Source organism: Chiloscyllium punctatum, chromosome 25 (genome assembly GCF_047496795.1).
Source record: "Chiloscyllium punctatum isolate Juve2018m chromosome 25, sChiPun1.3, whole genome shotgun sequence".
NCBI lineage: Eukaryota > Metazoa > Chordata > Chondrichthyes > Orectolobiformes > Hemiscylliidae > Chiloscyllium > Chiloscyllium punctatum.
In genome coordinates this window covers 9,555,094-9,579,260 of record NC_092763.1, presented here as the reverse complement: position 1 = coordinate 9,579,260, position 24,167 = coordinate 9,555,094, and the positions used below count along the sequence as shown (strand labels likewise).

The window sequence follows — 24,167 nt, the reverse complement described above, 5'->3', positions numbered from 1 at the left end:
GGGTGTAAATTAAGATGTGAAAGGGAGAGATTGGGTACTTTCTTACAAGATCAAAGAAAACAACACCAACAAAACCAGGCTGAGTTTGGGGAAGGATGTACGAAAAATTGAGAACTGACCACATGAAGTCAGTCTTTTTAAAGTTATCAAATTCAATACTGAAACCTCAAGGCTAGTTCCTTCAACTTGCACTATGTTTCACTGGAACATTGCAGCAAGCCAGGACAGAAATGTCATGCTATATTTCTGATGAATGGCATACCCCTCCAAAGTTTTTGTTGGTCATCTGAGCAGATCTTACCAAACAAAAAGGAAATGCTTCCAAAGAAACCAAATTGCTTTGAACGGGTCATTGACTGGATAATGTTATTGAAGAATGACAAATATGAGAAATAGAATATATTGAAATAATGCCTTAAAAGTGTCCACTGTAACATGTCTTTCTGATTTATATAATTTGATTTGAAACTGCTAGGTACATGTCCAGAATAAGACTCAACAGCAGATTACCATTAAAATTGAATGAATAATTCTCAGTTTTGTGTCACACATTTATACTCTAATTAAGGTGTTTCATTTTGTGCTTAAATTAAAGAAATACTCAAAAATTACAAAGATTTGTGCCATTTTGCTCTTAGCTTTTCAAAATAGCATTTCACTCCTCACCTTTTCCAAATGCAGCAGTTTAATGAAACTCGTGTCTATTGCTCAATAAACCTGCAACAAAAATTAAACCTAATAAATCATGAGTATAGTACTGCTCTAACGATATGATATTCAACGTCTTTGGACCAGTAAGTCAACAAAATGCGGAATCTCATTCCTGCATGCATTAGACCATGACTGGAGAATTTTAAAAATGTCAAATATTACTTTTTTTTGAACAAACTTTGCCAATCTGCCTTCTTCCCCCCTCACACAATCCAAACTTTTCTTCTCCTTTTCTCTCCAAGTGATTTGACATTGAATTCGCCCACTCTAATTTATTTGCTTCTCAGTCCTTCCCAATTATTTCTCAATCATTAAATCCAGAGGAGATATGCTGTTTGCATTGCCATTCATCAAGGTCCCAGATATGCAAAGGCACGATGATCTGTTAGCATTTCTGGCAATTCACAGGGCAAAATATTTTGAAGTTAATGAGTACAAGAACAAGTCAAAGTGACCATACACTAAGAGGTGTCGCACTAGTAACTGAGTGTTCAATCTGTAATGAATGTTTGTCAAGTAAAAAGAAATTCATCCGTCACAGAGATATCTAATTACTGAATACTTACATTAGTCATTTCTGAACAGTAAGCAAAATATGACTAATAGATACATTCATTGAAAATGTATCCTTAACACTCGATTTCACAAGTCCTTTAAACTTTTGCAGGCAAAATGTTAGGATGGAAAACAGCACTGCTGCAGCGTTATTGTTACCTTCTTGGTTACAGATTGGCGGCAGTTGTTTATTAAGTAAATATAATGGTGTGAAAAACATTTACTTGCATTATGTGGCAATGAATGGTCTTTTATATTAAAAGCAATGCATGTAGTTGAAACAATGCAATTATAGTTATACCTGTGTCGTAATCATCAAATGCTATTGGGATTGGACAACACTAGCCTGAAAACCATGGCAACTGCTAATCTTGAAGTTGATTGCTTACATTTTCCTGTCGGTGAAGCAATCTAAATAAACTATCACAAAAACCAGCTCCCCCCCCCATTGTTTGAATCACTCTGAATTTACTGCCAGATGGCCACAAAGCTTCAGAATGTTGAGTCCCTGGAAGACTCTCAATTAAATCACCCGAAGTGGAATTCCTTCCCTTGAATGATATGCAAGACTAAAAAGAAATTGTGGAATTCAGAACTTTTACTGGCTTTGGAGTTAGCAAAACCCTGTTTGTGACTTTTAGTCAATTCACATTAGCAAAGTTAAGCACTCACTGACAAACAATTTGCAGTCAAATGAGGATTGGGCAAAGAGGAAAGCCATAACATCTTTCCTAACTGGCTCTTAACACAAGGGCCTGATGTGAAACTAAATTAACTTCTTATGCTGTCTGAACAAGCTGGTAACTCCTGTAACCTGAAGAACCAGTGCACATCTGAGGTCACACAAAACAGGTAAATCATCTTTTCCAAAAATAAATATTACAAAATTTCTTCCTTTTCATGTCCAAGAGTGAATTTGTCTTACTTTCTTGGTTCTGTTAATCCAACCCAAAATTGTCAGAGAATACCTTTTTTGTTGATTTTCCCTTAAGGTACAAGATCAAGAATGTAGGAAAACAAGATGAAATTCACTAGCTAAGAAATCATCTTTACAATATTTAATTTTCTAACAGACAAATTTGACAAAGAATTTTTGGTTTGCTTTTTCATGGGGTATTGCTGATGGGTAATAAATGCTTGTCAATCCTCAATTGTCCTTGAAGGTGGTAGTGGCTGCCTTCTTCAATTGTTGTAGTCCACATGCTGCAGGTAAATCTATAATACTTTCAGGGAGGGAATTTCAAGATTTTGACCCAGCAACTGTGAAGGAACAAGCAATATATTTCCAAGTCAGGAGCTTGAAGAGGAACTTGTAGGTAGCGGCATTCCTATGTATCGCCAATCCTTGTCCTTCAAGATGGAAAATTGTGCATTTGGAGATGCTGTCCAAGGAATATCTGCAATGCATGCTGTCAATAGTACATACTGTTACCACTAAACGTCAGTTTGGAGGTTTTTTTTTGGGGGGGGGGGGGGGGGGGGGGGGGGGGAGGTGCGGTAGGGGGCAGAGTTGGACGGAGTCGATGTTGGAGCTGCATGCCTCCACTAAGTGGACAGCACTCCATCACACTCGACTTGTGCCTTGCAGATAATGGACAAGCTTTGGACAGTCAGGTGGTGAGTTACTCACCAGAGTTTTCCCTGCCTCTGATTTGCTCCTGCAGCCACTATTTATGTGGAGAGTCCAGTTGAGTTTCATATCAATGGTAATCTTACGGATGTTGACAGTAGGGGATTCAGTAATGGTGACACCACTGAATGTCAAGGGGAAGTGTTTCAAAGAAAATAGATCAATTTTACACTACCAGGATAAAGAGTGCCTGTCCATTTAATGCATTGTATTATCATTTCAATTTTAAATATGACCATAATAAATAGGCTGTCCTCTTAGCTCTCTGGCAAGAAGTTCAAAATACTCAACCCTCAGAAGAAATTCCACCTCACCTCAGTCTTAACTTGGCACCCCTTTATTATGAGACAATGTCTGAGACTCTCCTATGAGGGGAAACATTTATTCTAATAAGCTATTGTCCAGTATTTATGTCAAATAAGCAATGCAACACACCATATGTAGATGAGGAGCCCAAGGAAATGATGGCGAGATGGAACGAAGTATTAACAACACACATGTGGAAACTGATATTTTCCTATGATACCAAAGGGTAGCACATATAAGAGAAATAGCAGAGACACAAACAGATACTTGAGTTCCTAAGGCAAATGTGGGATAAGGATTTTTACCATGAGATAGGTAAGAATGAAGCCAAGCTCCAGAGTTCTATCCAGTTGGACAACCAGAATTGGCAATGGAGGAGAATGGTGTGGGTTTGTTTTATTCACTCATTAGGATATGGGTGTCACTGGCTATATGTTGCCTATCTCTAATTACCCAGAGGACAGTTAAGACTCAAGCAAATTGCTATGGGTGTGGTCACGTGGGTCAGACCAGGTAAGGATGACAAGTTTTCTTCCCTGAAGGTCATTAGGGAACCAGATGAGTTTTTCTGACATTTGACAATGGTTTCATCATTAGACCAATAAGTCAGGATTCTTTATTCAATTTTTTTACCTGGAATTCAAATTCCACCTACCAGCATAGTGAGATTTGAACTTGGGTCCCCAAAAGATTATCCGAATTTCTGGACCAATAATCTAGTGATAATACCACTAGGCCAGTGCCTCCCCATTACTGAACAATGGACCTGCATTATACTTAACTTATCTACATTAAGGTTGCTTATCCTTTTTGTTTCCTGAAACAAAGTGTTGCTAATATTCAGTCTACTGAGGATTATAAATTGCAATCAAATTCTCAGCTACTTTCTCTGACTTGTCACAACAGTCCGAAGTCCATATAGCATCTATTTGATGCTGGATTCACTTCAGAAACTGCTATTTTTTTCAAAACTGATTGTCTAAACCCTGACCTTTGGAAGTCTTCCCCACATTCCAAAAAACATCAATATTCTCATTTCTATCTTCATTGATTAAGAACTTCTGCAGTTTTTTTCTCACCATGAAAAGCAAACATTTGGTATTCATTCAGTGGGGCAATTTGATTCGTTTTCTTATGTTATAATTCAACTAGAAAGTACAAATGGTCGAGTCAGATCTCTCAATGAAACCTGACTTCAGAGATTTATTTTGTTATTTAACACACTGGTTGGTCACAAACATATTCACACGAGGCAGATATTCTTTATCAACAGAAAATAAATTTATTATACAAAAGCAAGGAAACAAACCAAACTCAGGATATAAATATATGCTAATTCAGAAAGATCTAAACACAAACTCAAAAATAAAGTTTCAACCTGTCTTCCAACACCATCCAATACAGAGATTCAAGTGCAGAGAAATTACACTTGTATCTCATACCTGGGTACATTGAAAGGAGTCAGTTATGTCAGGTTCTTTCCTATGGACTGTAGAGAAAGTTGATAATTCTTTTCCAAGCTTATTATGATGGACGTTTCACAAATCTGACAGCTTAAACTTCCTGAATTTTAATAATGTGCAGTTTTTTTAAAATCAAACAGCTTTCTGGCTGAGAAGCTTCATGAACTAGAAATTTTAGCTGAAGTAACTAACGGGCTTATGTGAACTTATGCTAGGACAAAAACCAAAACTTGCTTCTCAACTCAAATCTGAATTTTCTAAATAGAACTGAAAATGAGATGAATGGCCTTAATTTGTTTACATTGCCCATTACAAACTAAAAGGTATAAAAGCATCTTTTCATTAACACTCCAGCTGTTTCAGTGACATACTTTCTGAACAATGTTGGATTTAAGTCACTGTTCCAAAATGGCTACTTGTTAAACTTTGTAAAACAAATAATCAGAGCAATAATTGATATCCATCTGCCTCATTTTACAAAGTCCAAATTCCAGAAATGATCACAGCTTTAACACATTTCACCACATCTTAACAGAATCTGGACTCCATGAATGCAAATTATTTGCAAATGTTTAGACAATAGACAATAGGTGCAGGAGTAGGCCATTCTGCCCTTCGAATCACCAGTCAGAAAAACTTTCGGTCTCTTGCCATTCTGGGAAGCTCGACATTCCAACAAATGCAAACATGACATTTCACAAACCACTGCATATAATATCCAACCAGAAAGCAGTCAGCTATTTTGAAAGATTGTGCCTGATTGTTAGAACAGCAAACACAGCAGCGAACAAAGGTGTGATACTTTAAAATCATTCAAAGTATGTGGACAAAACTGTGAAAGCCATAATCTATTTACAATCCCTCAACAGATGCTACGAAGGAGACTTCTCCCACCACTGTAGTCCATGTTGTGAAGATATCCCACAATGTTGTTAGTTACTGATTGAAATTTTAATTCAGTGATGAAGGAGGAACAGCAATGCATTTCCAAGTCAGGGCGGCCTGTGAATATGAGGGGAACTTGGAGGTAATGGTGTCCTCAAGTACCTGTTGCCCTTGTCCTTCTAGATGTACACATGGAAGGTTTGGGAGCTGCTGTTAAAGGAGGCTTGGTAATATTCATGAATAACAGACTACATTCACATTAAATGGCCATACAATTTGATGATCCATTTGTTAATAATTCTTACTGTATTTATACATCATCCAAAAATCAGAACTGTTAAATAAATGGGAATGGCCAAACTATGATTACATATTATGGGAAATGATGCGTCAACTTTCATGGTATGAAAGTGAACTTTCTCGGCTACATTAGATCAGGCTGTTACAAAGTGTAACTTGACTCAACTCTGACAGTAGCTGAGGAACAGTAATTTCTTTTCATTTTATCTAATGATTCACCACAGATATTTCTCTAATGCACATCAAAATTTGATCAAAGTAATAAGCAAATAACTGAACTGTACATTAATATTTTTAAAGACAGTTGTATAGAAAAGTCCATTATTACCAAACAAATTACCGAAGGCAAAAAGTAGTTCAGCACCAAAATCTCAATAGGACAGACTGTTGAGTATTGTCATTAAAGTTTTCAGGCAAATTTAAAGAAAAGACCAACAGGAGCATTTAAAAAATGCACCTCCCAAACTGAAGCACAGCAAAATAAGTAGAAAATGCTGGGCTCTTAATTCCAAATCTCCAACAAAAAAAGCCACACATGAACCAGATGTAAATCTTGCTTCTTCAGGTGAGAAAAATTGAAGTACTGTACAAGTGAGAAAAAAATGTTTAAGACTCAGCACAGTGGCACAGTGGTTAGCACTGCTGCCTCACAGCGCCGGGTTCAATTCCCGCCTCAGGCGACTCTCTGTGTAGAGTTTGCACATTCTCCTCGTGTCTGCGTGGGTTTCTTCCGAGTGCTCCGGTTTCCTCCCACAATCCAAAAATGTCCAGGTTAGGTGAATTGGCCATGCTAAATTGCCCATAGTGTTAGGTGAAGGGGTAAATGTAGGAGAATGGGTCTGGGTGGGTTGCGCTTCGGCGGGTCAGTGTGGACTTGTTGGGCCAAAAGGCCTGTTTCCGCACTAAGTAATCTTATCTAATCTAAATCCTGTAAAGATGAATGCTCAGCAGAATCAATACAGGACCAGGCAGAAACTTGTGAAAAGAATGATTAAAGAGCTGGAGACACAAAAACAGAGGAACAGAAGAACACAGAAGCAAGTGTTAGCCATTCAGCTCCACCGCAACCCTGCTCTGCCATCCTCAATCATAGCCAACCATCCACTAAAACATTTTCCTGCACAACCCTATTTGAATGTTCATAATGACAGAGCTTTCAAAGCCCTCAAGATGTGCCACCAACCTAGGTGAAGAAATTTTGTCTCAGCTGTCCAAAATAGATTTCCCCTTAATCTGAGACTGCCCCCCCCAACCCCAGATTCTAGATGCCTCCTGAACATGCCCTCCATTCCCACACACAGGGAAAACAACCTTTCTGCGTCTATCCCAGCAAGGCCTTTAAAGATATTTGTAAGTTTCAATTAGATCACCTTTCTTCTAAACCTTAGAGACTGCACGCTCAGAACAATCCCACCATCTCAATAAAAAATTTGATGAACACCCAGTGCACCCCTTCTCAGAGAGATGGCCACTCTTCCCTAGGTAAAGACACTGGAACTGCACACCATGCTACAAATGCCATCTCATCAAAGTTCTATAAAATTGAAAAAAAATCACTTTTTAAACAACATTGAGGGTAATCAAAATAGGAGGTAAAAAGCATAAAGGTAAAGCCACCATAATCTTACCAGACCATAGAGTTGGTCTTTCATGAGAGGGAGAGCGAGCAAGCGCGCGCAAGAGAGCAAGTGAGCTGATGGCAGTTTAACCTAGATGTATCGCAACACCTCAGAAAAGGGGAGAGGTTGAGAAGGCAAGTACTTCACTGGGAACTGTACTCTCAATATTCACATCACCCTGCATCACAAAAAGACGTCCAGTTAAGTGGGATAACCAACCAACATAAAACTGAAGCTATTTCAAAAGTAGGGCAGAAAGCAAGAAACTAATGAATTAATCTCCTTTACTTTAAAATCTAAAAACAGTAGCTAATCTGCTGGAAAGGTCTTTTTCCATTAGATGTTTTGTTCGTCACAAACTGATGACCTTGCTTGATTATGCTGATATGTGCAGACTATTACCATGCAGATTCTGCAGAAACATCAGCATGACTTCATCTTGGCAAATGATGTGTCTCCGTCCCACTATATATTCAGCCTTGCCAAAGGAAAAAAATAGAAGAAGGGGAACACCAGAGGAGTTAAATGAGGCTGAACTGATGGAGTGGAGCCAATTGAGGGGTCCCAGTGAAAGCTCTGAGTAAGTGTAGACAGAGAAAGGGGGAGTACCCAAATGCATTTGCCACAAGGTTGTGGCTACAGATCCGGAGAGCAATCGGCCCAATTTGAGACTGTCAAAATTTGGCTGCACCTTTTGACAATCAGAGGGTCAGTGCATTGGAGGTCCATGAGATAAAAGAATTGTGAAAGGAGTGTAAAAGGTTTGACCCACCCCAGACAACACACACACACAGACAGGCAAGGACGTTGAGGCAAATGGTCAGAGCTTGGGAAGAGGAGACAAGAGGACAAAAGCTCAGGGAGGATGAATGGTGCCTTTTAGAGTTCAAGGAGCGGCATAGGGAAATGAAACAAAGGGACCAGTCTCAAGAAGACCACCATTACCTTTTCAAAAAGGTAGGAAGGGGACCTGGGCATGGACAATGAGCCCTGCCTGCAGCCACAGGAAGTGGTAGGAATCCTAAGAGCTCACAGAAGTGTTTTATTTGCAACAAAGTGCACAACATCCCTCTAAATCTTTCCTATTCATATACCTTTGAAATGTTACGATTGTACCCACCTCTTCCTCTGGCAGCTCATTGCATACAGCACCACACTCTGCATGAAAATATTGCCCCTCAGGTCCCTTTTAAATCTTTCTCTCCTCACCTTAAACCTGTCCCCTCTAGTTTCAAACTCCCCTACCCTGGAAAAAGACCTTGACTATTCACCCTATCCATGGCCATCATGATTTCAGAAACGTCTATGAGATCATCCCTCAGCCTCTGACAGGAAAATAGCCACAGTCTTTTCAGCCTCTCAATAGCTCAAACTCTCCAAATGGCAACACTCTTGTGAATGTTTTCCAAGTTTAACAACATCCTTCCCATAGTAGGGCGAGCAACATTGAAAGTAGTAATCCAAAAGTGGCATAACCAATATTCTGTACAGCCACAACATGACATCCCACTCCTTTACTCAATGCACTGACCAATAAAGGCAAGTATATCAAACACATTCTTCACTGCCCCATCTATCTGCAACTCCACGTTCAAGATACTATCAATCTGCACTCTAAGGTCTCCTTGTTCAGCAACACTCCCCAGGTCCCTTACCATTAAATGGCAAAGTCCTGCCTCAATCTGTCCTACTAAAATGTAGTACTTTTGATATAGAGCTTAAAGTCCAGCTGCCACTCTTTGGTCCAACTAATCCAAATCCCATTGTACTGTGAGGTAACCTTCTCTGTCCAATACATCACCACTAACGATACCTATTATATTCACATCGAAATAATTTAAATAAATGATGAAAAGCAGTAGACTCAGCACCAATCCTATGGCACAGACCTCCAGTCTGAAAAGCAACCCTCCACCACCACCTTGTCTCCTACCTTCAAGACAATTTTGTTTCCAAATGGCTAGTTCTCCCTGTATACCATACGATCTACCTTTTCCAATTGTTAAACACATTACAAAGTCCAATGCTCTGCCTTCACGAATCCTCTTCAATACTTCTTCAAAAAACTCAATCAAGATTGTGATACGTGATTTTCAAAGCACAAAGTCATGTCGACTGTCTCTCATTAGTCCATGCCTTTCCAAACACACATAAATCCTGTCCCTCAGGATCCCCTCCAACAACTTTTGCCCACCACTGATGTCAGGCGCACCAGTCTATAGCTCCCTAGCTGCTTCTTACTACTTCTCTTAAATAATGGCACCATGTTCGCCAACCTTGCCTATGACTATCAATCATACAACGGACCCAACACTAATTTCCTTTGCTTCCCACAAAGTTCTGGGGGACACCTGATCTAGTCCCAAGGATTTATCTGCCTTTGTGTATTTTAAGCAATTCAGCACCACCTCCTGCATAATATGGACACTAAGATATCGCTATTTATTTCCCAAAGCTCTCTAGCTTCCATATCTTTTTCCACAGTAAACACTGATGCAAATTAAGTGTCTAGTATCTCCCCCATCTTTTGCAGTTCCACACAGACAGCCTTGCTTATCTTTAAGTGGCCCTATTCTCTCCTCAGTTAGTCTTTTGTCCTTGATGTATTTTAGAAACACTTTGGAATTGTCCTGAACTCTTTGTCAAAGCTCTCATGTCCCCCCTTTTGCCTTCCTGATTTCCCTCTTAAGTATACTTGTATTGCCTTTATACTCCTCTTGGGATTCACTCAATCCCTGCTGTCTATACCTGACATATGCTTCCTTCTTTGTGACCAGAACCTAAATTTCTCTAGTCATCCAACATTCCCTATATCTACCAGCATTGCCCTTCATCCTAACAGGGACATACTCTGCCTGGACTCTCATTACCTCATTTTTCAAATGTTCCCACTTTTCAGCCTTGCCTTTACCTGTGAATGTCCGGCCCCAATCAACTTTTGAATGTTCTTGCCTAATATCATCAAAATTGGCCTTCCTCCAATTTCAAACTCTAACTTTTAGGTCAGGCCTCTCCTGTTCTGTAACTATATTAAAACTAATAGAATTATGATCAAAAAGGGTTAAAAGCATGACAATGCAGCAGATAATTTACCAGAGGACAGCTCACGAATGTTTGCTGGTGTTAACAAATGTTCCCAAGGAAGCATTTTTATCAAAACAAAAAGGAAGGAGATCTGATAAAAAGTACACAGGGAATTCCCAAGACAAAGGACAGATAGAAACAAAAACATGAGAACAGCAAGAGAATGCCAAATCACCCTTAACGATTTTTGTTGACATCTCTTCATCTGTACAGGATCAAGAACGGAAAACTAGCTGGAAGATGAACAAGGATGGGGAGTGGACAGTGTAGCTCTCAAACTGCCAAAGACCAATAGTGCTCAAGCAGGTGAGTTGGCAGTAGTGGCACATAAATTGAGCCACCCAGATAAATTCCCCCAAGTATCTACTGACTATTCACATAGTATTTACGTATGCAACAGACTTATGGAATACCTAACCTAATGGGAGGAGAGGCGCTTTGTGTCAGATTGGAAGGCCCTACTGCCTGCTCCATTGCTGAGGTTCATGTTTGAAAAGGCCATAGGCAAAGAACAGTGATCGAAATAAAAACTAAGTTATCACCTGAGGGAAACAGATAGATAGATAAATCAGCCAAGCAAGGAACAATAGCTGGAGAAGAATGGCAGCCACAAATCTAGGAAATAGAAGCGCAGAAAGAGAAAGAAGCGACGCCAATTGATTTAGCAGAACAAAGAAAGAATAAAAAATTACAAAAAGTATTGGAAGGGAAGGAGTCAGAGGAATATAAGGAACAAAAAAAATACAAGTTAAAGAGGGTGTGGTACTGCATGAAGGGAAATTTGTAGGGCCAGACTGTGAAAGGAATCAGATGATTTATTGGCATCATGAAAAATATGAACACCAAGGATTAGAAAAAACCTTGGAGGTTGGAGAAGGTATGTTGGTGGCCACAAATGAAAGGGGATGTGAAACATTATGTGAAAATTGTCCAATGTGCCTAAAACCACCCTGACAACAAAGTAAAGACATGAACCCTCAGATAAGGCCAGGATAAAGGCCCCAGATACATCTACAAATTGATGTTGTAAATCTCCTACCCTCAACTATGAGAGGATACAAATACATCTTGATAATAGTAAATCCTTCACCAAATGGGTACAGGAATTTCCCACTCTAATCAAGACTGCTAAAATTACATTAAAATCCTGGGGTTGACCAAGGAGTATTGAATCAGATCAAGAGACTTATTTTACGGCCCAGGTGATCCACAATATCATGACACTGCAAGGGATAAAACAAAGGTTCCATCGATCCTATATGCCTCAATCCAGTGGGATAGTCAAAAGAATGAATCGAACTTTGAAGAATATGCTTGCCAAAATGGTGCAGCAGAAGCAGTAACAGACCATTTGACAGTGTTTTGTTTTGTCTTGATGATAATAGGAAGCACTGTAGCTTCCTCCACAGGATTTATCCCTTATAGGTTGATTGGTTGAGAGATGCATTGCCTGAATTAGACCTATCTGAGCTGGAATCAGATGGAATAATGAAAGCTAAGCGAATACTAAGCGAGTCTGTAAAAGAAGCAAATTATGTGGCTGAAAATAATATGGATAGTAAGGTCCACTTTGACTCCAAGACAAAGCCAATGGAGCTGTTGATGGGGAAAACAGGTACCTCTACAAACATCTTACCTTACTGCTGGATTTGCACGACCATATGAAGTGATAGATGAAGCAAGGTCATCAGTATACAAGGTGCTAACAGCCCCTAACAAGAGTAGCTGGTAAAATATTAACCAGCTACAACTATTTGGAGGGAGGGACATTTAAACCATGTTGGAAGAATGTGACACCCTAGAATTAGGAAACTAGGAATGGGATTGGGATTGGTTTTGGAACCCAGACCAAGGGGATCGTGGGACCAAAACAACCCAAACCAAATGGAGATCCAGCAGGTGCCCCATTATCTCCTAACCCCTTAGGGGTCAGATGGACTCCTCAGGCTCACCAATGGAAATGAAAGTGAAAGAAAAAGAAAAAGGGAAATAACAGACAAAACATCCACCCTCCAACTGAATTGGTTGAGGGGGAAGAAAATGGAAGGCTGGAACATGCCTTAGATGTACATGAATTGGCTGAAGGGGTGAGGAGACTAGCGTTGTAAATACAATAAAAAGTATAGAAAAAACTAAATAAGAGCAGAAACGTTTGGTTTGCAAGAAACTAAGACAACGGAATAAAATAGAGGAAGAGACAAACATGGGAGAATCGATGGTCATCATCCTCCTCAAAATTGCAATCTGTGTGGCCACGAAATCTTGGGACAGGCAGCTGACGGAATTGTCTTTTGGAGTGAAGGGGATAATCAATTGCGCACATAAAACTATATTTTCGATTAAATGTCACAGTGACAATCGCATGTTGGGATGAAATGTGGCTTTTTTTTTGAAGATCAAGCTTTGGGATCCATCCCTTCCTTTAGGGAATGGCTCCACCAGGCAAAAAAGATGTTGACAGTTTTTACATGGTCAGAGACAAGAGTAAGCCTTGAGGATTGGAGACCTTAACAGCTTTTAATTCACTTGACTGAACCATCAGAGTATAAAGATACATTTATCTCAAAGCCAAATGTACCTGGAGGGATGGAGACAATTTGAATAGGTGCAATGGGCTAGGATCTTCACATTATAGAAATGGCCCACTAACTGCCACCATCACGATCACTGGAATTACTCCACAGCCACACTGTAGCAAACCCCAGAGATTGGGGGGGGGGGGGGGGGGGGGTATAGGGTAGGGTTAGTTTTAGAAGAAACGAAACGAAAGAGAATAAACTCTGGTTCCACAACGTAGACACATACAGATAATGTTTAACCTGACAGACATGCAAGTGCCATATTGGTACAATGGCACAATCCAGAAGCACTTTGACCACCTACCCCAGAGACAACTTAGTCACAATGAATTTACAGAAAGAAAAAGGAGAAAGAGAGGGTTGATAGAGATAACAGGAGCAGGCCAAACATCAAGGGTGGCCACTGTTAACACACACGACATAGCAAAATTAAGTTCTCTCCAGGAAAAGATGAGGATAGTAGTTGGCAAGAGATCCCAGGATCAACAAAAGACAAGGAGGATAGGACGGCAAGCAGTACAGGAAGCCTCAAGCACCAAAATGTTGAGATCAGTTCAGAATATTACTAGCAACCTGCAGTAATAATGCAGTATTTTGTTCAACATATACTAGCTGGTTCCTGTCTATGGTTTTTTTAGATTAGATTAGATTACTTACAGTGTGGAAACAGGCCCTTCGGCCCAACAAGTCCACACCGCCCCGCCGAAGTGCAACCCACCCATACCCCTATATTTACCCCTTACCGAACACTATAGCCAATTTAGCATGGCCAATTCACCTGACCTGCACACCTTTGGACTGTGGGAGGAAACCGGAGCAAACCCACGCAGACACGGGGAGAACGTGCAAACTCCACACAGTCAGTCGCCTGAGGCAGGAATTGAACCCGGGTCTCTGGCGCTGTGAGGCAGCAGTGCTAACCACTGTGCCACCGTGCAGCCCTAAAATAGCACAAATATGTTGCAATTAGGTGCTCAGAGTATTGAACTGGGTGTCAGATGATCAACTGACATGGGTGGGGAGAAGGCACCCATAGGTCACCTCAGAAGCCTCACTCTCACCAACCAGGTATTGAGCACCTGTAATGGCAATAAAGGTCAGCTTTACATTGATGCAGTGCTTCATATACCCAAACATGGGGATAATCTGATACACCTCCAATAAGAGTTCATAATGTGGGTAAATATGAAGGACCTTGGATATCATTAAGTAACCCGCCATTCCAAGCTATAGTTCTGGAGGGATCCAAAGGTTTGGGGGGGGTGCCAAGGGAGAGGGTGATTTGTCTGAATGCCATCAAGGAGGAAACTATTGGGCAAAGGGCTAACTCACTGTGAACTTCGGAGGAGACATCTGTATCACCACAGCAGCCTCAGGATTTAAGAAAGGACAGAAATGGTGCACCTTAGATGGACAACACGGGGCTATCAGCAATATTTCTTCCTACTTAAACAGAATTTGGTGGCTAATGATTAAGCCAGAACCCAATGAGAAACCGCACACAACTCTAACCATCCACCCATATGATACAGACGATGATTTACAGCTGGGGAAGTTCCACCTATTCCACAACTCACCGCAGACTCTGTGAAGCTCATTTTTGAGGCAAAGGAAGTTATCCATAAATGGACTATGCACATGAAGGAGACAAATACTCATGCAGAACAGGCAGATAGGCACTTCCAGGCTCCAAGTTTCTGAAGTAAAATTTGGAATCTAGGATTGAACCTAGGTCCATCCATGGATTAGAGTTGTGTCTCACATGATTGTTGTACTGCAATTTGTTATAATGTTGCAATAGTCTTGTTTTGTTACAACGTAAAGTTAAGAAATGGAAGAGACTGACAATAGGGATTGGTCTCCTTAAAATAGCTTGTATGGAAGAGGGTTTGTAATGGTTGCCTACGTAAGGCAAGAACAATCGAAGCATAGCTAGTTTGCAGTTCTTTTTACTATGCATTCATCATTTGTTTTGATATTGTAAATTTCTTGTAAGATGTGCAAAGCATATAACAGTATATTTGCCAAGGAAGAAGAGAAAAATGAGTAAGATATTCAAACTGATTTATAAATTTGATTATACTTGTGATTACGTTTTTGATAAGTACAAGGAATATTCTGTATGGAATGAAACAGGGTGTCTGTATGGCACTTCAGTCACTGCTCCAACAACAACTTGACTGTTCGAATACTGAGGCCAAGATAGTGTTTTGGATACAGACTTACAACTAAATATCAAACCCACAGCAAAAGTATAAAAAAGTTGCTCATTCATTCATGACATAGATACTACTGGAAATAAAGTGTCATGGTCAATGGATATTTTCCAGGCTGGAGGAAGGTTTGTATTGGAGTGGTCAATATTGTGACCCTTGTTTTTCCTGATATATTTTAATAATTTAGATCTTAGTACACAGGAGACAATTTCAGAATTAATGAATAACACAAAACTTGGGAGTACTGAGAAGTCAAGGACAGCTTTAAGCTAAGTAAAAGTAGGCAAACTGATGGCAAAGGTCAAAGCACAGAAGCATGAGGTGATGCATTTTGTGAGGAAGAATATGGACAGACAATAAAAAAAAAGGTCTAACAGTTAAAGGGGGCAGGAGCAGAGGGAAGTGGAGTGTATACATGCACAGATCACAATGTGGTAGAGAGCAGTTAATAAAGCACCGAATATCTTGGGCTTTATTAATAGGGACATAGGTTGCAAGAGCAAAGAGGTCATGCTGAACTTAGGTAAAAGGTATTTGTTTGACCTCAGTTGGAGTGATGTGTACAACTCTGGGTATCACATTATGAGGAGGTTGTGAATACATTCGAGTGGGTGCAGAAATTATCACAAAGATTAGAAACTTAAATTAAGCGACAAATTGGACTGTTCTCCTTGGTGAGAAGGAAGTTAAGAGGAGTTCTGATAATTTTCAAAACCATGAGGTCTGCACTGAGCAGATAGGAAGAATCTTTTCTGCTCCTAAAAAGGATCAAGAATGAAAAGGAATGCATTTAAAGTGACATGCAAGCATAAGTGCAGGGAAACCTGGCAAATTGGCTCAATGGCAGGACAGTCAAAAGGTGTTTGCCTAACAGGAGGCCTGTGTCCAGTGGCATATTGTAGGGCTCATTGCTGCATCCCTTGATCTAGATGAGAATGCAGATGTGATCAGTCAGATCACAACAATTGGTGATGTGGAAAATAACAAGGAAGAAACCCTTTGATCAAAGGACAAAACAGACCAACTAGTCAGATGGTCAAAAGAGTGGCAAATGGAAGCTAATCCTGAAAAATTAGACATCATGCATTTGGAAGGACAAACAAAGCAAGAGAGCACAATGAATGATATAACCATAGACAACAAAATATCAGATGGACCTTGGTGTGCATGCCCACAGATCCTTGAAGGCCACAGGACAGAATGATTAAGAAGGCATCCATGACTTCATAAGCCAAGGCACTGACTACAAGAGCAAGGAGGTTATGATAGTACTCCAGCTGGAGTACTGAGTGCAATTCAGGTCGCCACATGACAAGAATAATACGATTGCAATTGAAGAGGGTTCAGGGGACATGACCAAGACATGACCTAGGTTGAGGTATGGATTGAAACTAGATAGACGAGAGTTATTTACTTTGCACAAAAAAGGCTGAGTGGAGTTCTGATGGAGGTTACAAAGTTTGAGGTGCATGCACAAACAGGATAGATAGGAAGAAATATTTCCACTTAATAGGAGGTCAATAACCATCTTTAAGGTCACCCCTACCTCCTGGTCCAAAGGTAGGACCACTACCACAGACTCAATTCCCCATAGTGTCAACAAAGGTATTCAAGAAGAAACTGGATAATTATTTGACTGGAAACAATGAGCACGTGTGTTGGTAAAGCCAGTCAAACATCACTAATCCATAATTCTTATGTACTTCATGATGGGCTAAATAGACTCTTTCTACACTGCAACAATAAATGAGACATTATAAACATGAATAAAAATTGGGGGCTCTTTCATCCTGAACAAAGAACAATGCTCAACAGCATATTGACTGTTTGAGACGATCTCAATGAACCAATAGATCTTATCCAGTTTAAATTTTTCTGCGGTGCATTCCAACAATTAGTGGGGTAATTTGTAAAATGTAAAAAAGGTAAGGTAGGTGCTTGAGAGATCTTTAAGATCAAATTCCCAACAAATTAAACCTTTGAAAGGTTTTGAGTTAAAAGGTTTTCAGTTAGTGAAAGCCAGCATGGATTCAAGACAGGTAGATCATGCTTGACAAAAAGCCTCACTGAAGCTTTGACAGGTGACTAAGATAGAGAATAGTGAAATGTCATGGAAGTTGTTTATAAGGACTTCCATAAAGCAGTTAATATAAGTCCCATAAAAGAGACTGTTAACCAAGCAGAAGCTCACAGAACTGAGGGCAATTAACTAACATGACTGGGAAAGTTTTGACAGGAAGTAGTGTTAATGGGTGTTATACCAATGTTAGTGTATTTAGCAGGATGCGACCAGTGGTGTCCCACAAGGATCTATGTGAGGGCCTAATTATTCACATTATTTATTAACAACTTGGATAATGGTTTAAAGTCTTATATCCAAGTTTGCTGATGATAAAAAATTAAGCAGAATTAGAGACAGTATCAATGATAACAAAATTACAAAGGGATGTTGAAACACTAAGTGAATGGGAAAACTGTAGCAGATAGAGTTCAAGGTAAGCAAGTATGAAGTTATCCATTTTGGACAGGGAAAGGATAAATCAGGGTACTTTCTAGATTTTACAGAATTAAAAAAGTGGATGTACGAAGAAACGTGGCAGTTTAAGTACATAAATCTTTAAATGCTATGAACAAGTGCAAAAAATAATTAAGAAGCCAAAGTAATGCTATCCTTGATATAGAAACATGTAATATAAAAGATAGAGGTTATGCTGTAGTAATACAAAATCATAAGTCAGACCTCCATCTAAAGTACTGTGCACTAGTGCAACTGGGCACACCACCTTGTGAAGAATATCTTGGTCTTCGAAGGTATACAACTTAAGCTTAGAAGAATGATACCCTGGATCTCACTGACTAAATTATGAGAGATTATACAAATTTAGCCTGTCTAAATTTTAGGCAAGTGTGATCTGATCAAAGTCTTCAAGATGTTAACAGGGAAAGATAGGGTAGAAGATAAACCGTTTCCACTGGTTGTGGATTCTAGAACCAGGGAACAATGTGAAAATTAAGGTTCATGTGTTCAACAGAGATGTTAAGGAGCACTTCTACACACAAACCATGATAAAGGTTTGGAACAGTCTTTCACAAATGGCAGTTGACACTCAATCAGTTGTTAGTTTTAAATTTGAGATTTTTTTTTAATTTAGCAAAAGTATTAAGGGACATGGGTCAAAGCTAGATGCACTGAGTTTGGCCACAAATCAGCCAGAATCTCATTGAATGGAGAAACAGGGTCAAGGGACTGAATGGCCTACTCTTGTTGCTATTTCAGACAATGTTATAATTGGCAATTGCTCGTGTAGCTCATAAAGTAAGTCACATGACAGACCAATTAGAGCAGTGAAAGGGAATCTGCAGGCACACACAAAGTTAAGAATGGGAGAATACATGGAAATCCTACATTATGCAAGCTGCGCCAAGTCACTACTGCTAGCATAAAGTCATCAAGAAATTGAGGCAATCAATAGTTTCCAGTTAATGTCCAGTGCCTCCAAGTGAATGAAGAAATGATTCAGTAAATGTGTGGCTGACATAATAGCCCCTCAGAAGGCATGAGGCAAATTTGAATCACGTCCTGATGTTAAAATGGCATGGGCAAAAGTAGCTTTGACTTCTTGTAGTTTTTGATTGCCAAACTGCTATTCTAAATCCTTAAGTTGTATTATTAAAGGTATTTTCTGAAAATATAAATAGAGATCAATTATTTTAGAAAAATATTGAAGTTGTCACTGAATGTGGTATTCTTTAAAAAAAGCCTTGCAAAGAAAAGTTGCACATTTTGGTAAAAATATATCCTGTAACTGAAATATTCTGCAGGACTTAACCGGTGACTCAAATATCCACTTTAACTGTCAAAGTAAACAAAACAAGTCATGACAATATCAAGTCTTCAATTAAAATGCTGACCCTGCTACTTCATGCATGTTTAAACAAATCATGATGTAGCAGATCATAGCATCACAATTCCTCTACAAATACAGCTAAGTGCACAGCTACGAGCGATGTCATATCCTGTCCATTTGCAGTTAAAAATGTCTAGCCAGTAAAGTTTTAGAGAAATTATAGAATTGTTCTTTCAGTTAAAAGCAGCATAGTACTCACCATCATTTTTTCAAAGAGATCTAAAATTTCTTTCTCAGAAAGATTCATAAAACATTCCTCAAATACTGGTTGTGCTAGTGGTAAGTCACACATGGCTGTTTGGGAGTCAGTAGGATGCTGTATGTGAGGTTTCTCTTTTTTTGTAGATGACTTTCGAAAGCTGGTTAATCTGTCACGCTGTCAAAATAAACACATTATATCAAAATCATTTCATAAAGATTTCTAGATCTACACAACTGCCTAAAATATTTTATTTCAAGCACATTAGTTACAAAAGCATGCATACTTGCAGTGATTCTCTAAGTGATTAAAATACAGCTTCATGCTTTATTTCTGACAAGCAGCAAAATTGAAGAGTCAAGTATCAAAATTAAAAGTACACCTTACTTTTAAACTGTTCATGAACAAAAGAATTTTAAGGAAGATAACTTGTTTTTCAACTTAATAGGCAGTTTAGATACACAGAACATCTTGAAAATCGAAGTTTAGTTAAAAAACATGCAGTGAGAGTTTGTTGTAAAATATTGTTTTTGTCCTTGTTCCAGAAAAGCTTCCTTTTAACTGAAGAGAAGATCAATAATATGAAACCAAACAAAGAATGATAGATCAGGCTGTTGCTGCCCCACTGAGCTAATTTCCTCCTATCTTCACTCCATCCTCTCTCCACCAGTCCAGACCCTGCCCACATACAAATGCGATTCCCCTAATGCCCTCTGCCACTCTGATAATGTGCAGTCCCTTGGCCCTAACTGTCTCCTGTTCACTACGGATGTCCAATCTCTTTATACTTCCATTCCCCACCAAGATGGTCTGGGAGTTCTTGGCTTCTTCCATGAACAGCCTGAATAATCCCCATCCACCATCACTCCCCTCCATTTGGACGAACTTGTTCTTTCACTGAACAATTTATCCTTTAATTCATCTCACTTCTGCCAAGTCAAAGGCATGGCTATGGGCACCTGCATAGGTCCCAGTTATGCCTGCCTCTTTATGGGGCAAGTGGAACATCCTTGTTCAAGTCTGACATTGGCTCCCTCCCATAACTTTCTTTGTTACATCAATGACTGTTCTGGCGCCAACTGTACCTTGTCAACTTTGTTCATGTTGCCTCTAAATTCCACCCCTCTAACTTTCACATCATCCATTCCTGACACATCCTTTCAGTTCCTTGACCTGTCTCCATTTCAAGGGATAATCTGTCCGCTGTCATCCACTACAACGCCACAGACTCCCACAGCTGGCCTTCACTACAGCTATTCCCACCCCATGCCCTGCAAGATTCTGTTTCATTCTCTCAGTTCCTTTACCTACATCTTATCTGTTCAGATGATGCTACCTTCCAAAACAAAGCTGCTGACATGGTTTCCTTCCTCTAAAACCATGGTTTCTGTCCACTGCAGTTGACAGGACCCTCAACTATCACCCATGCTTCTGCCCTTGCTTTCCCATCACTCACAACGTGATCATGACCTCCTTGATCTCACTTCTCATCCCACCAACTTCCAATATTCAAAAGGATCATCCTCTGCCATTTCAAACGACTCCAGCAGAAGGCCACATCCAAACACATCTGCCCCTCAATCCCTGTTTGCATTCCGCAGGAATCATTCCTTCCTGGACATCCTGTCCATTCCTCAACCACCAATGTAACCACAGAAGGTTTAACACCTGCCCGTTCACCAACTCCCTGATCACCATCCAAGGGCCTACGCAGTCTTTCCAGGTGAAGCAGCATTTCACCTGTACCTACTCCAATCTTGTACATTATATTCACTTCACGTAATAAGGCCTACTCTTCACTGGAGAAACCAAACGCAGATTTGGTGACTGCTTTGCGGAACATCTCTGGTCCGTGCACATGCATGACCTCAACCTTCCCGTAGCCATTTTAATACAGCTCCAGTGAATCACAGCGAAAACAAGGGGAGCAACATCTCATCTTCAAATTATGCACTTTACAACCTTCTGGGCTCAATATCGAGTATGCCACCTTCAGATTACGAACCCATTCCTTCCTTTTCTTTTAGCTTTGTCTGTTACATTCTGTCACCATGTCCTCGCTCCCCTTCCCTGACACCAGTGAAACTGTCTGTTCTTTCCAGTCTGGAATTTAGATAGACCATTTGTTTTCCGTTCTCACATTTCAATCACATAGCTGTTGTCCTGCTGTAACACATGTTTCATTAACACAAATTCACCGCAACACAACTGACGAACTGGCAATACTGTTTCTAACAACTGAACTTTTAAAATATGTGTCGACTGTAACGTAATTACATCGCCAGCACTTTAAGCACTATTTCTGAAGTACAATTTTTCTATAATCAGGATTGCACAAGAACACAACCATCGCATGATAGAAGAACTATCTGTAATCTGAACTACCAAAATCCTCTCTCCCCCAGTACTCCAATACCATCAGCCCCACCCCACGACTGCATAAGTACTGCCCCCTCAACACTTCACTTCAGCCCTGATGAAGAGTCATTGCAACTTGAAACATTAGCTTGCTTTCTCTTTATGGACGCTGCCTGACCCACTGTGATCTCCAGCATTTTTGTTTTCAGTAAAGAGTTCCCTGCTTTGTCAGGTACAATGCACAAGGTAGCAATCACATTTCTAAGCAACAATGTTGTAGATTCAAATCACATCCCAGGACTTAAGTGCAACCATTCGGGTTGACACTTCAATGATGCACTCAGATTGACACTCAGGGCTTGCTGCACTTTCGGAGGTTTATTTTGATTGAGGCATTAAAAAGACACCATCTACCCTGAAATAGAGACAGAAAGATCCCTTGCTCCATCTTAAACAGCAGAGGAGTTATACCTAGCATCCTAAACACTATCCCTTAATTAATACAAACATACCAGATTATCTAAATGATAACATTCATGTTCATGGGACCTGTACTCAAATTTGTTGTCACATTTTACATGTTACAATACTGGGGACACATTGTCATTACGATTAGCACTGTTTAAATGCAAACAATGTGTTATATTGCGACTTGACTACAGGTTAAACTGTAGGCATCACAGCACTTATCTTGACAACTTTATTCAAATTATGTATGACTAAGCTATTTACACAGTACAAAACTTAAAAAGCCGAACTGGAGGAAGCCATATGTTAGAACACAAGTACTTCCATACACATTGTCATACAATGAAGTGTTCTGCCTTTGTAACAAGTCCCTCAATTCAAGTCTGCTGTTTGAAGCAATGCAAAGACTTGACCTTTCAAGCAAGTCATGTTAAGACAAATATTAAGCAGACCTAAACAGTTATTAGTGCTCATCTTAAGTAGGTTGTTTCGATGTTCTTTTAATGGTGATCATTGGGAAACCTAATGATAAATAAAAAGGACACTTCAAAGTGTGTCTAAAATGAAATGCAAGATCCTTGGATAGTTAAGTCTTGGCCATCTGAATAGCAAAGTCATCGCAGTCATGCAATTATAGAAAGTGCATCAATGCTGTGTAAAGACAATAAAACGTACAAAAATTCATTAGTTTCAATTTCCCGTTGTTAGATTGGCATGCATAATTAGAACATACAGAGTTTAAGAAAGTTAGGAAAATGTCATCATGTATAAAGATACTTGTAACTGGCTTGCTTATGAATGATCTCGGTGAAGCATCCATGATTATATTTCTGCCCATTAAGTTTATACTCAGCTAAATATCTTCTCAGTGACAAAAAACACATCAGGACAATCATTCATAATGGAATAGGCTTGTGTCATGCTTAATATAACAATTCAATCTGGAAAGAAATAATCTTAAAATCCAATTTTGCAGTTAGTTATATGACCTTAAATTTGATTAATTGGTTCAAAATTCTGTTTAATAAAATAATGGTCACCAGGGACAAATACTTTATTAATTATGTTAGAAATATATTCCAAAGTGGGATCATCATGAACATGAAAGAACTTGCATAATTTATTGATCACATTATTATTGCAATTGTTTTCAAGAACTGTAAGGGACTCCCAGGTTAACACAGTAAGGGACACGCTTTTTTTAAAAATTTACTCAAAGTTTAGTAGCGGCCAAGATATCTCTGCAACATTGCAATTCAATTTTAATACTTGGAAAAGAAAATAATGTATTTTATATAGAAGATTGAATTGTAAATATGAACATGCCACAGATTAGAAGAACTAATTATAATCTCGAGTTAAATTCCTTGGGGGGGGGAAATAAAATTAAAAACATCAAACAAGTTGAGATGGATCTGCTTTTTTTCTTTGAGACCCCAGACAGTGGAATTCAATTTTCCCAAATCATTTAATTGATTCATTGTCCATTTTTGTTTGAGACTGAGGTACTTTGCAGCTCTAAGTTTATTCTAGACATTATTTGCAGAGGACATAGATAAAACAAACTACGCCAAAAAGAAGTCCGACTTTGATGTTCCATCCCACTGGGCAGTAAATAGTTTGATTCAGCAAACAAAGTGGATTTTAGAAACTAGAAGCAAAATTGAGGAACCACATTAATTGTTCAAGTTATTCTTGAAGGAGAACAAATAATGATGATTTCCACAAATACTACGAAAGTTAAAAACTAGTTTTTTTTAGCATGCACAATTTAGTGATTTTAGGTATACAGTGAAGAGTAGATTCCAGAACAGGCTTACCACATCATCCGCCAAAGTTTTTATGTTAAGGTTCTGTAGAAGGCAGAAAAAAAGAAAACATCACCT

General features: G+C 39.3%; 1 protein-coding gene across 5 annotated transcripts in view; it reads right to left on the bottom strand.

Annotated features, from left to right (window-relative positions):
* diaph2 (diaphanous-related formin 2) overlaps nucleotides 1-24,167 on the bottom strand; it is a 780,284-nt gene that overhangs the window by 685,212 nt on the left and 70,905 nt on the right. For 4 of the 5 annotated variants that reach the window (XR_011964075.1, XM_072594675.1, XM_072594678.1 and 1 more), the window contains exons 2-3: nucleotides 24,102-24,134; nucleotides 19,456-19,632 (exon numbers count right to left, since the gene is read on the bottom strand). Coding sequence is in view for 4 of the 5 variants with exons in the window: in XM_072594675.1 (XP_072450776.1) it covers nucleotides 19,456-19,632; nucleotides 24,102-24,134 (210 nt within the window). In the remaining variant the exon portion in view is untranslated. The remainder of the gene's footprint in view (nucleotides 1-19,455; nucleotides 19,633-24,101; nucleotides 24,135-24,167) is intronic. The other variant, XM_072594677.1, reaches the window with a different exon arrangement.